Source organism: Schistocerca serialis, chromosome 2, assembly GCF_023864345.2.
Source record: "Schistocerca serialis cubense isolate TAMUIC-IGC-003099 chromosome 2, iqSchSeri2.2, whole genome shotgun sequence".
Taxonomy (NCBI): Eukaryota; Metazoa; Arthropoda; class Insecta; order Orthoptera; family Acrididae; genus Schistocerca; species Schistocerca serialis.
Window position 1 is genome coordinate 455,546,509 of NC_064639.1, and position 17,031 is coordinate 455,563,539.

The 17,031-nt window shown below is 39.9% G+C and overlaps 1 protein-coding gene across 3 annotated transcripts in view; it reads right to left on the reverse strand.

The window, feature by feature from the left end:
• The window catches only part of LOC126457345 (protein regulator of cytokinesis 1-like), a 269,204-nt gene extending 252,962 nt beyond the window's left edge, over window positions 1-16,242 (reverse strand). For 2 of the 3 annotated variants that reach the window (XM_050093567.1, XM_050093565.1), the window contains exon 1: window positions 16,097-16,242. In XM_050093567.1, the coding sequence (XP_049949524.1) occupies window positions 16,097-16,119 (23 nt within the window). In that variant the 5' untranslated portion in view covers window positions 16,120-16,242. Of the gene's footprint in view, window positions 1-16,092 lie in introns of all 3 variants that reach the window. The other variant, XM_050093566.1, reaches the window with a different exon arrangement.
• Between the last annotated feature and the right edge of the window lie 789 nt (window positions 16,243-17,031).

Below are 17,031 nucleotides of genomic sequence, written 5' to 3' on the forward strand. Positions count from 1 at the left end.
TGTGCCTCTATAAGCCAGCTGTTCAGAGATTTGGGTGAAGAAAAAGGCACCCCTCAGTGTTTCTCACAAAATGTCAGCTAACCAAAAGCCTTGTTTACCACTAACCAGCGGTTACATTTCCGTTGTTGTTATGTCACAGCCCATGAAAGATTAATCACACAGATCTGCAACTTCCATTTCAGTGCTACGGTTGTGAAATCACCTACTAATAAGGTGACAGCCTCACCTCCATCCTCTACAGTTATTAAAGACACAAAAAATCGTTTGTCCTCACTGGTGAAGGCGCCTGTGACGCAATCAGAATGACAGAAATTTAGAAAGGAAGACTTCAGAGACAACTTTTTTGCACCTCAAGTCAGCAGATGTCTGGGTCCATGTCTGACAAATGCAAAGGTACCAAGAAGGTGAACAGACACAAATGTTCTTTCCCTTCTCCAGCTCGGAGATCCTCTGCAACAGTGAATCCGTGTAACACCTCTGTCCAACTGACCTCCATTTTGTCGGTGTGAATCGGTAACAGATTCTCCACCCTGGAGTCAGCTGACTGAGCTGCTATTGCGATCACAATGCCCAGTTGTTTTATGCCTCTCAGAAATGAAATTACACCCTCAAGACTGCTTTGTCCTCTTAAACTTCATTCCAGTATGTTTCCACCCTGCTTTTAAGGAAGGGACTCCAGCTCACATGGGGGTTATGAAGCCCATTTGGGACATCTTCATTGCCAAACTATTTCATTAAACACCCTGCTACAAGCTGTTGCTGTCTCTCTCTCTCTCTCTCTCTCTCTCTCTCTCTCTCTCTCTCTATCTATCTCTCTCTCCCCCCCCCCCCTCCTCCTCCCCCCCCAATTATACCTTTTTTCTTTGTAATACTGACATACCCCAGTCATCCAGTCTTGCCAGCGCAGATGTACTGTAGATCACCGCTCAACACCCTCAACTGTGATTACGTTGCCTACCATTCCATTTGGCGCTGTCAGAGAACCTGCCCAAGTGACTCTCTCCTGGCAGATATTCTCAGTTAGCTTGCTCTCATTTCTCTCAACACTGGTGATTGCAAATGCTACAATACTGTTTTTACTATGAGGCAGCTTGAATGTTCTCTAACCTCGTCATAATTTTCCGCATCAATACCAGACAATTTTCACATTCGGATGTAGCAGCACCTTTCTCTTGACGGCAAGTTCTTTCTGTGTGAGCGACACATAGGGGGTTGTAGCGTACCTCTAGAGTAATCATTTATAGCCAGTTCTTGAAACTTTCCTTTTTGTCTTCAAGAGAGTGCCATTTCAATTCCTTCTGTGTCTCTCTGGCACACTCCCATGGATTAAAGAAACCTGTGACCATTTTTGCTTTCCTTCTCTGTATGCGTTTAATATCCCCAGTTAGTCCTATCTGGTAAGGGCCCCACACACTAGAGCAATATTCTATGATGTGTCGCATGAATGATTTGTAAGTAGTCACTTTAGTAGACTGATGGCACTTCTGCAGTATTCCACAAATAAACCAAAGCTTATCACCTTCTTTACCCGTGACCGAACCCATGTGATCATTCCATTTCATATCCGTACAAAGTGTTACATCTAGGTATTTGTATGAGTTGACCGATTCTAACAGTGACTCATGGATACTATATTCATAGGATACTACTACAATTTTTGTTTTGTGAAGTGAACAGTTTAGCATTTCTGAACATTTAGAGCAAGTTGCCAATCTCTGTACCATGTTGAAATCTTGCCAAGATCTGGCTGTATATTTATGCAGTTTCTCTCAGATAGTACTTCATTAGAGATAACTGCATCATCTGCAAAAAACCTGATTTTACTATTAATATTATCTGCAAGGTGAAAGGGTCCCAACACACTTCCCTGGGGCACACGTGAAGTTAATTCATCTGACAATAACTCACCGTTCACGATAACATGCTGTGTGCTCCCTACCAAAAAGTTCTCAATCCAATCACAAATTTCACTTGGTACCCTAAATGATCATACTTTGGCAATAAGTGTAGGTGTGGTACTGAGTCAGATGCATTTCGGAAATCAAGAAACACTGCATCTACATAGTTGCCTTGATCCAAAGCTTTGAGTATGTTATGTGAGAAAAGTGCTAGTTGGGTTTTACATGATTGATGCTTTCAAAAACCATGCTGGTTGGCATTGAGGAGGTCATTCTGTTTAAGATACCTCATTATGTTTGATCTCAGAATATGTTCTAAGGTTCTATAACAAATCAGTGTCAAGGATACTGGGCAGTAGTTTTGTGGATCACTTCTACTACCCTTCATGTAGATGGTTGTGGCCTGTGCCTTTTTCCAAGAACTGGGCATGGTTTTTTTCTGCAAGGGATATACGATAGATTATAGTTAGAAGAGGGGCTAACTCAGCCGCAAATTTGGCATAGAATCTGACAGGGATTCTATCGGGACCTGGAGTTCTGTTCAACTTTAAGGATTTCAGCTGTGTCTCAACACCACTGACACTTATAGTTATTCCGTTTCTTTCTTTCTTTCAGTTGTATAGGGATTACATTGGGGCAATTTTCCTGGGTTTTTCTTTGTAAAGGAACATTCAGTATTTCAGCTTTTGCTTTGCTGCCCTCAACTTCAGTTCCTGTCTCATTCAGTGGACACTAACTTTCGTACCACTAAAGGTCTTTACATGCCACCAAAATTTCTCGAACTGTTCTACTGGGTACATATCTATCCAGTGGGTCATCAACTGTTCTTTTAAACTTGAGCCAGAGTTTCTCCATATGCTCCTGACCTGTGCAAAAAGTTTGAAGTTCCTCGTCGAGATAAGCATTACTAGATTTTTTATCTAATTTACTGAACATATGTATCGTTATGTTTGCTTTAGTTGTCCTTTGTACTGCGCTAATCATTGTTGGCACAACCGCATCTTAGTCACTGATACTAGTTTCAATGTGGACATCCTCAAAGAGGTCAGGCCTATTTGTTGCCACGAGACCCAATATGCTTCCATCATGAACACGGCCCGTAACTATCAGTTTCACAGGATCTCTTATCACATCCATCACTAACAAAGTTGTCATTTTCCCAATTGTTGGATTGTTAAATTCTCCACTGATGATTACAGAGTGACCGTACAAGTGAACTGAGGTTGCCTCTGAAGCTTTTGTCTACGTCAGGAGATGAGTCTGGTGCGTGATAGAAGGATCGAGTTATCATTTTATGCCCACCCCTTGCCCAAACAGTGTCACATGCAGCTTCAGTTTCTCTCTTGGTGGATTTGAGTTTCTTGTCTACTGCAACAAATACACCACCTCCATTTCAAAATAGGCCTACATCTAAATTTTCCCCAAAAATATCACTGCTATCAATTTCAGGTTTCAGCCAGTTTTCTGTACCTAATATTGCGTGAACTTCACTTCTTTTCATGAGTGCTTCACCCCCTGACACTTTGTTACAAATGCTTTGGCAGTTTTCCATTAGGATTTTAATACTCTCACCTGTGGGAGGCATTTCTTTTGGTCTTACGCTGATACTTCTGGGTTTCCTGCAGCCATTGTTATCTGGATTGGATGGAGAGTATAAATAAAAAGGGTCGACAGAAGCGTCCGATCCCACGCGTCGGCTTTGACCCATGACGTAAGGGTGTTGTCGTGCGTGAAGTCATGATGGCACGGAGTTTGGTTTGAGTGTGGCTGTCTCCAGTTCTGTTTTATCTTATTTTATTTACTTTTCTGATCTGTTTGTTCTATCTCGTGAGATTTTTTTTTTTATTTAAAAACACTTATTACTTATTTTAATTATCTGTTTCCTCCAATTTCTGTTTTAGTTTATTATATTTATCTTTCTGATCTGTTCGTTCTATCCCGTGAGATTTTTTTAAAAAAAAGACAAAAAACACTAATCAGCTACTGAAGCATCTTTATCTTCTATGGGTTGCAGGGGTTACGACCCCTGGGGAGGTGTGTGGGTATTCATGCATGGCTGTCTTCACTTACACGTTGTAGCTACGCAAGGCGTCTAAATTTGTTTATATTTAGTTTGCCCCCCACCCAAAACACCCCAATTCCCGCGCTTGTCCCGTTAGTGTCATTAGGCTTCTTGTGGAAAGTGTGTGTGTTTGTTTTTGTTCCGCCATATTTCTGACGTCATGAGTCAAAGCAGACGGGCGGGATCGGACGCTTCCGTATTTCCAATAAAAAATAATAATAATAATAAAGCTGTGCACCCCACATACAGCCAGCTACCTGAGTAGCAGCCTCTGATGTGTAGTGCACAGCTGACCTATTTAGGGGGACCGTATAGTTCTCAATCCTATGACGCAAGTCCAGGAAGTCACAGCCTAGCTTGTCACAGAACCTTCAAAATCTCTGTTTCAGTCCTTCCACTTGAGTCAGAAACAAAGGGCCATGATCAGTCCTGGGGACAATGTTGCAAAATTGTGAGCTTAGTTGACACTCCATGTGCAAGGCTGGTCTTCTCAACCTTCTCTGCCAGTCGCTGGAATTACTCAAGAATGACTTCGGAGCCCAGATGACAGCCGCATTTGTTCCAATTTTGCCACAAGGTGCAGTTAGTTGCACCCTGTTCCCTCAATGGCTGCTGGAATAGCCTCTTCATCATGTTGAATGAGGCATCCAGGCATTCACACTGAATGCACCTGGTGTCCTTTCCTCTGCCTTGCTACAATTTTCCTTTTGAGTACTGTCATTCACTGTACGTTTGAAGTGCCAATGGCTCAGTTTCAGTGAAAGACAGCGCCTCAAACTTGTTGGTTAGGGGCATTGGCACAATAGCTTGGTCCCCATCCAGCTTAAAATTTGTAGCTGATAGTGTAGGCTACAGTTTTATATGCACAATAAATGTGCATACAATAAAGAAACAAGGATTACATTTTATTGGGAAATGTGAGGTTATTACATATTTATTTAATTTGGTATTTAATTCTTCCTTAAACTATATACACATTTATCTGTAAGATACATTGTTAAAAGATGAAATTTAATACCTTTACTTCCTTGATTGATTTTAATAGCTTGTTGTAAAACATTTTGTGTGCTTCATTGGGAACACTCATTGTGTATGAGATTTCACTGTCTTGTGTATAATTTTCCTTTCCTCTTGTTGTGTGGCCATGTAAGTCTGTATTTAGGTGGTGTTTATCACTTACACTGTCATAATATTATGGTGTTCAAAAGCTTGTCTACAAGTTTGTGTGGGTGGTATTTTGGCTGTAGGCTGCATCTCACTGGCGTTTTCTGAATCTTAAATATTATTTTTAAATAGATACCTTGTGCATTTCCCCATATACGAATTTTGTACGGGAAATGTGGGAATCCATGTCCATAGTAGTGTCCTGGAGAACTTCATCATCCAAAACTTTTGTCATTTTGCGTATGAGGAAAACTGGCATGTTTCTTTTTACACAGTATGTGTGTGTGTTCTTCCCGTGTCAAGTGCTTATCTATAATAGTTCCTGATTAGATTAGATTAGTACTTGTTCCATAGATCATGAATACGACACTTCGTAATGATGTGGAACGTGTCAGGTTAATAAAAGATGTCTACCCAAGATATTACATTACACAAAATATTACATGACACTTAATTTTTGTTTTGTTTTGTTTATTGGGGGTGGGGAAATTACCCACTTACTATATCCAAAAATTCATCTAATGAGTAGAAGAAGTTGCCATTCAGAAATTCTTTTAATTTCCTTTTAAATGCTATATGGCTATCTGTCAGACTTTTGATGCTATTAATTTTGAAAGGGAGGTTGGGCAGATAAATTAACGAGTAGCTTGTTTCTAGAGTTGTGGTTCTGGCAGTGGTGGCAGGTAACCGAAGTGTGGGACTGGAAATGTTGCATTTTGTCCCATTCATTTGCGGTCCCTGACCCTGTAGCTCTATGCTGGGTTTGCTGAATATTCTCGACTGTAGCAGTAGACACTACCTGCTATTGGTTTTGGTACTTAGTACAGCCAGTGTGACCCTACGTAGTGAAAAAATTGCCTTTTACTAGTAACGGGTCGTTGGTGCAGTTGGTCACAGTCTCTTTGTAGTGAAATGGAATATACTTGCATGACTCAGACACGGATTATATTTGATTTGTGGGGCAAAGCTTGGAGCTGCAGTGACTCCTTGTTGGAGAGTAGTACTTTCTCAAATCATTCACCATATTAAATGGCTGAATTGATGTAGAAAACATCAGTTATAAAGAATCTCCAACTTTAAAGTACAGGCCAAAATGTGTCACATGTAATCATTCATTCTCACTTATTACCAACTCACTTCTTTCTGTCTACTTATCTACTAATACTTCTATATAAACAATATATAAAACAAAACAATTGATTTGGATCACACTTGCTAATGTTCTATTAATAATTCTCTAACTTACTACATATAGGCACATGTTCGCTGTGATCCTTTTTCATAGAAATAACACGACACAAATATAATCACAATACCCAATACTTAATAAGTAATTATAAATATTCAGCTCGTGAGAACAACTTGTGGTCTAAACATTTATGGATGTATTGGAACAATCTACCTTTCTTTCTTCTGCTTTCTTTCCCAATTCCCTTCCCTCTTCGGAAGAAGCTGCTGGCAATTGCGTCAGTGCTTCTGGTTCACCGAGAAACAGGTGGATTCTACTCATATGGACAATTGTTTGGGTTGGGTATAGTATTTTAACATTAACTGGGGATGTTATTTCGGCTACCTGAGAGAGTCTTTGGTACCGCTGAATGAACTTCTTTGTTTTCCCCTTCAGAACATGGGCATTAGATAACATAACGCAGTACCCAATGTGATACTTGTGTAATTTCACTTTTTTATTGAGTTTTTTCTTGTCTTTCTAGAGGCTTGGCATTCTTTTTTTTCCACTTGACACCATATCCCTTTTACTCTTTTCTAAAAGTCCGAAACTGAAGATACATCCTCCGCTGGTGAGGGTATTTTCACACCAAAAACATCCTCGTAGGGTGAAAGAGTCATGTTTTCACGGCCTTTCGCATTGTACATGCTTAAGACACACTCTAATAAGGTGTCCCAATTGTTGGGGCTACTATTCACATAATAACATTAGCATTTTTCTCAGTGTCCTTTGCACTCTTTGTGCAAATGATGTAGGTGAAGAATGTTAGTTGATAACTTGTTAACCCACAGTCGTCAACATAGCTGCTTAAACAATTCAGACATAAAGTTTGTACTTTGGTCTGTTTTTATTGCTTCTGGTGTGCCAAATTTCAGTAACCAACAATTGACAAAAGTGTGACCAACTGTCTCACCTCCTTTCCTCGTGATTTTTGTGTAAAAAAGCCGAGCACATCTAGGCTAATTAATTGAACAGTTTTCTCTGCTTCAGCCAGTCTTTGCAACAGAAATTTCTGTCAACTCAGCATGGCTGTTTGAGCATAAGGGATGCAGTTCTTCATGTAGAGCTCAACTTATTTTTTCCTCTGTGGTCATTAACGATTTTCTGCAAGATGGCAGTCTGTGACTTGTCATGTGCTGTTCTGTTGTGCCCAGCTAAGATGGAATCATGACCTTGCCTCAACATTTCGCTGCACAAACAGGCTGGCACGTCATTTACTTCTAAAGCACTGTCGTCAGATCTGAACTCTGTGTTTTGCATATCACTGACGATTGGGTTTGGCAGTTTGAGTCTGTGCTTACTCCAATGCAATCTATGCACTTACTTTGCGGCTTAATCTGTTAACATTATCATGAGACTTCCCTGGACGATGAACTACCTCAAAATCGAATTCTCTAAACCTTAAGTTCCACTGGGTTAGCCTATTAGCCTACTGGTTGGAGTCTTTAACCCAAGAAGCATATAACAACAAATTCAGACCAAATGGAACACATTTTTTTCACACAGTGTATGTGGTAGATACATGAAAATTCTAGCTTCATTGCCAGGCCTAGCTCAATGTAACTGTATTATTCAAATCATTCATCTGATTATTCTGAATCCATTAGTACAATTGGTTCGGCTAGGGAGCACGGTAATTACAAAGTATCATTACTTGAAAATAAATTAAGTAGGAAAAGATAGATTGCTACTTACCATAAAGATGACACATTAAATTGTAGACAGCTACAATCAAAAAATATTTGCACGTAAGTTTTCGGCCACAGCCTTCATCAGAAAAAGAAAAACACACACCATTTATTCGCACAAGCTAGCATACCTTGTGCACACGTGACTATCAACTCAGGCAGCTCGTGACCATCAACTCGGGCAGCTCTGGCCAGAATGCCATTGGCATTTCCGGAGTGATGTGAGTGAACGGTGACAAAGATCATGGCTGGAAGCTTACGTGTAAGTGTTTTTTAGTTGCACCTGTCTGCAATTTAACTGTAATTTTTACAGGAAGTAGCAATATATCTTTTCCTACATCACTGATGTTCCTACGTGGAGTTTCCATGGTTTGATTACTTGAAAATATTCATACACAACTACTCTGTAGATCCCGTGTGATGTAATATACGTATTTGAGTGTCGTGACCTGTACTATTCTTTAGTACAATACTCCAGCTTTATAGTAACACATTTTATTTTTCCAGAAATTAATTATCCCCCATGTTAATTGAATTTGAAGTTCAAAGAGGCTGCCAATTTTCATTGCAAATTGTCATAACTACTGAGAGATTCTAGACTTTGATTATCTACCTTAGTTGCCTGAATATAATTCACCATATTTTTCAGACCCATCTCAACAAGGGGATCCACATCACTTAAGCACAAATAGTTCCAGGTACTTTTCAAAATAGCCTGCTCGTAGTAATTTTCATAAACCAAAGCCCAGTTGTGGTTTGTTGTTCGTGTAAAACTGATAAATTTAGTCTAGCTGATTTATAAAATACTGAAAGACCTGAGTCGAAACAAGGCCCCGGGAGTAGACAACATTCCATTAGAACTACTGACGGCCTTGGGAGAGCCAGTCATGACTAAACTCTACCATCTGGTGAGCAAGATGTATGAGACAGGGGAAATACCCTCAGACTTCAAGAATAATATAATAATTCCAATCCCAAAGAAAGCAGGTGCTGACAGATGTGAAAATTACCGAACTATCAGTTTCATAAGTCACAGCTGCAAAATACTAATGCAAATTCTTTACAGACGAATGGAAAAACTGGTAGAAGCTGACCTCGGGGAAGATCAGTTTGGATTCCGTAGAAATGTTGAAACACGTGAGGCAATACTCACCTTACCACTTATCTTAGAAGAAAGATTAAGGAAAGGCAAAGCTACGTTTCTAGCATTTGTAGACTTAGAGAAAGCCTTTGACAATGTTGACTGGAATACTCTCTTTCAAATTCTAAAAGTGGCAGGGGTAAAATACAGGGAGCGAAAGGCTATTTACAGTTTGTGCAGAAATCAGATGGCAATTATAAGAGTCGAGGGACATGAAAGGGAAGCAATGGTTGGGAAGGCAGTAAGACAGGGTTGTAGCCTCTCCCCGATGTTATTCAATCTGTATATTGAGCAAGCAGTAAAGGAAACAAAAGAAAAATTCGGAGTAGGTATTAAAATCCATGGAGGAAAAATAAAAACTTTGAGGTTCGCCGATGACATTGTAATTCTGTCAGAGACAGCAAAGGACTTGGAAGAGCAGTTGAACGGAATGGATAGTGTCTTGAAAGGAGGATATAAGATGAACATCAACAAAAGCAAAACGAGGATTATGGAATGTAGTCGAATTAAGTCGGGTGATGCTGAGGGAAGTAGATTAGGAAATGACACACTTAAAGTAGTAAAGGAGTTTTGCTATTTGGGGAGCAAAATAACTGATGATGGTCGAAGTAGAGAGGATATAAAATGTAGACTGACAATGGCAAGGAAAGCGTTTCTGAAGAAGAGAAATTCGTTAACATCGAGTATAGATTTAGGTGTCAGGAAGTCGTTTCTGAAAGTATTTGTATGGAGTGTAGCCATGTATGGAAGTGAAACATGGACGGTAAATAGTTTGGATAAGAAGAGAATAGAAGCTTTTGAAATGTGGTGCTACAGAAGAATGCTGAAGATTCTATGGGTAGATCACATAACTAATGTAGAGGTACTGAATAGAATTGGGGAGAAGAGGAGTTTGTGGCACAATTTGACTAGAAGAAGGGACCGGTTGGTAGGACATGTTCTGAGGCATCAAGGGATCACAAATTTAGCATTGGAGGGCAGCGTGGAGGGTAAATATCGTAGAGGGAGACCAAGAGATGAATACACTAAGCAGATTCAGAAGGATGTAGGTTGCAGTAGGTACAGGGAGATGAAGAAGCTTGCACAGGATAGATTAGCATGGAGAGCTGCATCAAACCAGTCTCAGGACTGAAGACTACAACAACAAGAACAACAACAACAACAACTGACAAATCCCACATTGCTTGGTTATTCATTTTGCCAATTTTCTAGTAAAACAAAAACAAAAATGAAATCTGTTTGCAGTGAAGTATGGAAAAAATTTCATTTCCATGTATTTGTGAAAACACAAAGTTATGAAGCAGTTGTACATATAAATATGGTACAGTATCCAAATTAAGAAGCACGATCCCAAACAGTTTCTCTGTGCTGAGCGCGGATGCTTTGCATGTCTAAAATGCCATATTGTAAACGTCTCAAGGTATCTATTTAAAAATAATATTTAAGATTCAGAAAACGCCAGTGAGATGCAGCCTACAGCCAAAATACCACCCACACAAACTTGTAGACAAGCTTTTGAACACCATAATATTATGACAGTGTAAGTGATAAACACCACCTAAATACAGACTTACATGGCCACACAACAAGAGGAAAGGAAAATTATACACAAGACAGTGAAATCTCATACACAATGAGTGTTCCCAATGAAGCACACAAAATGTTTTACAACAAGCTATTAAAATCAATCAAGGAAGTAAAAGTATTAAATTTCATCTTTTAACAATGTATCTTACAGATAAATGTGTATATAGTTTAAGGAAGAATTAAATACCAAATTAAATAAATATGTAATAACCTCACATTTCCCAATAAAATGTAATCCTTGTTTCTTTATTGTATGCACATTTATTGTGCATATAAAACTGTAGCCTACACTATCAGCTACAAATTTTAAGCTACAGTCCATGGGCAAAGTATAAATAAATAAATCTACAATGTTTACAAAGATTTCATATTCATGTCACAGCCAGTTTCAAACAGTATTAAACTGAATGACTACATTCACATTTCATGGCTCAAGGAAAGTATACATCACCCCTGAATTTCACTGTATATCAATGCAAATAAAAGTGCATTTTTGAGAATTTTCGGAAGCTACCATTGTCCTTAATCTATGAGCAATCAGGATTAGTGTTTTAGTTACTTAGCAGATTTTCCAACTAATGTTTCATGTTATATACAGTTTTCCCTTAAAGAGAAGCAGCTCTATATATTATCTGCATTTATCGTACATTAACTCTATTTTCGAGTTTGCTAACAACTATAATTAATATAAAAACGTTTTAGGTAACTAGTAATTTCTACAACAGGTTTTTGTGTTGCATTAGTAGAAATCTTGTTTTGTTTATCTGCTTCAGTTCTTATATGGAATTAGCAACTTTTTAGCACCACAGATTAAAAGATAATCAGCAGGCATAATTTAAAGCCCTTTGTTCACTGCCTTGTCATACACTGCACCAGCCAAACTGCAGCCCTACTGAGAATGCTGTTCTCAAACATGGGAAGAGTTGGTTGACATTTGTAAACAGCTGGAAATCCCCTGACTACGGTCAAATGATTGACAGCTGCTCAGGTGCTGTGAATCGGTGTGCTGGAAGAGCTCCCAAGAGTCATATATCTGCGATACCTGTACCAGAGTGACCTCAAGTACTATCCTCTTCTGTGGATTCTGTCTCCTCTGCAGAAAGTACAGGGTCTTTCATTGCCTGTCCACTTGACTGTGAGTGGCACATCAGTGATCTAGATGTCCTGTACAGGGTGGATGGGGACCAAGCTATTGTGCCAATGCCCCTAACCAACAAGTTTGAGGCGCTGTCTTTCACTGAAACTGAGCCATTGGCATTTCAAACGTACAGTGAATGACAGTACTCAAAAGGAAAATTGTAGCAAGGCAGAGGAAAGGACACCAGGTGCATTCAGTGTGAATGCCTGGATGCCTCATTCAACATGATGAAGAGGCTATTCCAGCAGCCATTGAGGGAACAGGGTGCAACTAACTGGACCTTGTGGCACAAATTGGAACAAATGCGGCTGTCATCTGGGCTCCGAAGTCATTCTTGAGTAATTCCAGCGACTGGCAGAGAAGGTTGAGAAGACCAGCCTTGCACATGGAGTGTCAACTAAGCTCACAATTTGCAACATTGTCCCCAGGACTGATCATGGCCCTTTGTTTCTGGCTCAAGTGGAAGGACTGAAACAGAGATTTTAAAGGTTCTGTGACAAGCTAGGCTGTTGACTTCCTGGACTTGCGTCATAGGGTTGAGAACTATACGGTCCCCCTAAATAGGTCAGCTGTGCACTACACATCAGAGGCTGCTACTCAGGTAGCTGACTGTATGTGGGGTGCACAGTTTTATTATTATTATTTTTTATTGGAAATACGGAAGCGTCCGATCCCGCCCGTCTGCTTTGACCCATGACGTCACAAATATGGCGGAAACAAAAACAAACACACACACTTTCCACAAGAAGCCTAATGACACTAACGGGACAAGCGTGGGAATTGGGGTGTTTTGGGTGGGGGGCAAACTAAATATAAACAAATTTAGATGCCTTGCGTAGCTACGACGTGTAAGTGAAGACAGCCATGCATGAATACCCACACACCTACCCAGGGGTCGTAACCCCTGCAACCCATAGAAGATAAAGATGCTTCAGTAGCTGATTAGTGTTTTTTGTCTTTTTTTTAAAAAAATCTCACGGGATAGAACGAACAGATCAGAAAGATAAATATAATAAACTAAAACAGAAATTGGAGGAAACAGATAATTAAAATAAGTAATAAGTGTTTTTAAATAAAAAAAAAAATCTCACGAGATAGAACAAACAGATCAGAAAAGTAAATAAAATAAGATAAAACAGAACTGGAGACAGCCACACTCAAACCAAACTCCGTGCCATCATGACTTCACGCACGACAACACCCTTACGTCATGGGTCAAAGCCGACGCGTGGGATCGGACGCTTCTGTCGACCCTTTTTATTTATACTCTCCATCCAATCCAGATAACAATGGCTGCAGGAAACCCAGAAGTATCAGCGTAAGACCAAAAGAAATGCCTCCCACAGGTGAGAGTATTAAAATCCTAATGGAAAACTGCCAAAGCATTTGTAACAAAGTGTCAGGGGGTGAAGCACTCATGAAAAGAAGTGAAGTTCACGCAATATTAGGTACAGAAAACTGGCTGAAACCTGAAATTGATAGCAGTGATATTTTTGGGGAAAATTTAGATGTAGGCCTATTTTGAAATGGAGGTGGTGTATTTGTTGCAGTAGACAAGAAACTCAAATCCACCAAGAGAGAAACTGAAGCTGCATGTGACACTGTTTGGGCAAGGGGTGGGCATAAAATGATAACTCGATCCTTCTATCACGCACCAGACTCATCTCCTGACGTAGACAAAAGCTTCAGAGGCAACCTCAGTTCACTTGTACGGTCACTCTGTAATCATCAGTGGAGAATTTAACAATCCAACAATTGGGAAAATGACAACTTTGTTAGTGATGGATGTGATAAGAGATCCTGTGAAACTGATAGTTACGGGCCGTGTTCATGATGGAAGCATATTGGGTCTCGTGGCAACAAATAGGCCTGACCTCTTTGAGGATGTCCACATTGAAACTAGTATCAGTGACTAAGACGCGGTTGTGCCAACAATGATTAGCACAGTACAAAGGACAACTAAAGCAAACATAACGATACATATGTTCAGTAAATTAGATAAAAAATCTAGTAATGCTTATCTCGACGAGGAACTTCAAACTTTTTGCACAGGTCAGGAGCATATGGAGAAACTCTGGCTCAAGTTTAAAAGAACAGTTGATGACCCACTGGATAGATATGTACCCAGTAGAACAGTTCGAGAAATTTTGGTGGCATGTAAAGACCTTTAGTGGTACGAAAGTTAGTGTCCACTGAATGAGACAGGAACTGAAGTTGAGGGCAGCAAAGCAAAAGCTGAAATACTGAATGTTCCTTTACAAAGAAAAACCCAGGAAAATTGCCCCAATGTAATCCCTATACAACTGAAAGAAAGAAAGAAACGGAATAACTATAAGTGTCAGTGGTGTTGAGACACAGCTGAAATCCTTAAAGTTGAACAGAACTCCAGGTCCCGATAGAATCCCTGTCAGATTCTATGCCAAATTTGCGGCTGAGTTAGCCCCTCTTCTAACTATAATCTATCGTATATCCCTTGCAGAAAAAAACCATGCCCAGTTCTTGGAAAAAGGCACAGGCCACAACCATCTACATGAAGGGTAGTAGAAGTGATCCACAAAACTACTGCCCAGTATCCTTGACACTGATTTGTTATAGAACCTTAGAACATATTCTGAGATCAAACATAATGAGGTATCTTAAACAGAATGACCTCCTCAATGCCAACCAGCATGGTTTTTGAAAGCATCAATCATGTAAAACCCAACTAGCACTTTTCTCACATAACATACTCAAAGCTTTGGATCAAGGCAACTATGTAGATGCAGTGTTTCTTGATTTCCGAAATGCATCTGACTCAGTACCACACCTACACTTATTGCCAAAGTATGATCATTTAGGGTACCAAGTGAAATTTGTGATTGGATTGAGAACTTTTTGGTAGGGAGCACACAGCATGTTATCGTGAACGGTGAGTTATTGTCAGATGAATTAACTTCACGTGTGCCCCAGGGAAGTGTGTTGGGACCCTTTCACCTTGCAGATAATATTAATAGTAAAATCAGGTTTTTTGCAGATGATGCAGTTATCTCCAATGAAGTACTATCTGAGAGAAACTGCATAAATATACAGCCAGATCTTGGCAAGATTTCAACATGGTACAGAGATTGGCAACTTGCTCTAAATGTTCAGAAATGCTAAACTGTTCACTTCACAAAACAAAAATTGTAGTAGTATCCTATGAATATAGTATCCATGAGTCACTGTTAGAATCGGTCAACTCATACAAATACCTAGATGTAACACTTTGTACGGATATGAAATGGAATGATCACATGGGTTCGGTCACGGGTAAAGAAGGTGATAAGCTTTGGTTTATTTGTGGAATACTGCAGAAGTGCCATCAGTCTACTAAAGTGACTACTTACAAATCATTCATGCGACACATCATAGAATATTGCTCTAGTGTGTGGGGCCCTTACCAGATAGGACTAACTGGGGATATTAAACGCATACAGAGAAGGAAAGCAAAAATGGTCACAGGTTTCTTTAATCCATGGGAGTGTGCCAGAGAGACACAGAAGGAATTGAAATGGCACTCTCTTGAAGACAAAAAGGAAAGTTTCAAGAACTGGCTATAAATGATTACTCTAGAGGTACGCTACAACCCCCCATGTGTCGCTCAGACAGGGATCATAAGGAGAAGATTAGAATTATTACTGCACGCACAGAGGCATTCTACCAACCATTCTTCCCGCGCTCCATACATGAATGGAACAGGAAGAAACCCTAGTAACTGGTGCAGTGGGACGTACCCTCTGTCATGCACCCCACGGTGGTTGCAGACTACAAATGTAGATTCCTTAATCGTGCAAAATCAACACCTTAATTCAACAATTTAGACAGCTATAACGGCTAGATAACGCGCCGATCATAACAATAACAATAATTATTATAATACGCCACTCTGCAGCCTACTGGCAAAGAAACGAATTTAAAATGAAGAACCACAGGCACTGATAGTATTTTACTGATTGATACTTGCAATCCGCCTTCTTTTAAAACAAAAACCTCAACACCCAGGAAACTTCAGTTCGCCTGCACAGCACAAAACAGTCATACTGAAACAATACCTCGCGAAGCAAATTTGTCAATATCTGCAGTAACATTCATTCAATCAGAATTAGACAATGTAGTAACAGGTCTCCACGTATTTTTTTTAGGAGTACAGATACAATATACCGCTTACTTACAAAGAATTCGTATCATCCATCATAAAACATAAACTCTCAACCACTCAGTTATAAAAAAACCTCGATTCAATCAAGGAGGAGGCCGACGCCACCAATTTCAAAATCAAATACCTGCCGCCACTCCCTATTGGTCAACTTTTAAGAAATAGTCGACATGTAGCTATGTCGATAATCGATATTCCAACATACAGACGGAGGTGACTGTGGTAAAGGCCCGTCCTCACGCAACGATCTGTCTGCGCAATTGTCTGCGCACATCACATCTGCGCTGACAGATCGTTGCGTGTGAACAGAAGATTTGCACCAACCTGAGGTGTGTGCAAACCTGGAAGTTGGAGTTGGAGGTTTGAGCGAAACCTCTCAAATCTGTCGGTTCAAACCACATCTGCGCAGACAAGTTGGAGCGTGTGGACAGGAGATCGTCGCAAATCTGGCGCGAAACAGCTGTTTGCTCAGTCTAGTGTTTGTATTTGTGTGCACAGGGCATTAAAATGGCTGATACTCGTCAGTGTTCTCGAGAGTTTGTAAGTGAATTCATTGAAATATACAGAAACCACCCATGTTTGTGGAAGATTAAAAGTAAAGAATATAGTGACCGAGGCAAAAAGACAGCAGCATACAATGCTATACTTGAAAAATTGCGGGCAGTTGACGCCTCGCAAACAGAGAAACTGTAATAAAAAAAATTGGTTGCGAACTGTTTACCGAAAAGAGTTATCCAAAGTTCAGAAATCTAGAAGATCTGGTGTAGGAGTAGATCAAGTATACCAGCCAACGTTATGGTATTTTGATCTGCTTGGCTTTCTTAGTGATCAAGAAACGCCAAGACCAAGCGGGAGTACCATTGAAGATGAAATTGGAGTGTCAATGTGCGAGGAAACGGAACACGAGGTAATGTAAAACAATATATTTCACATACGTTTATCAAAAGTTTA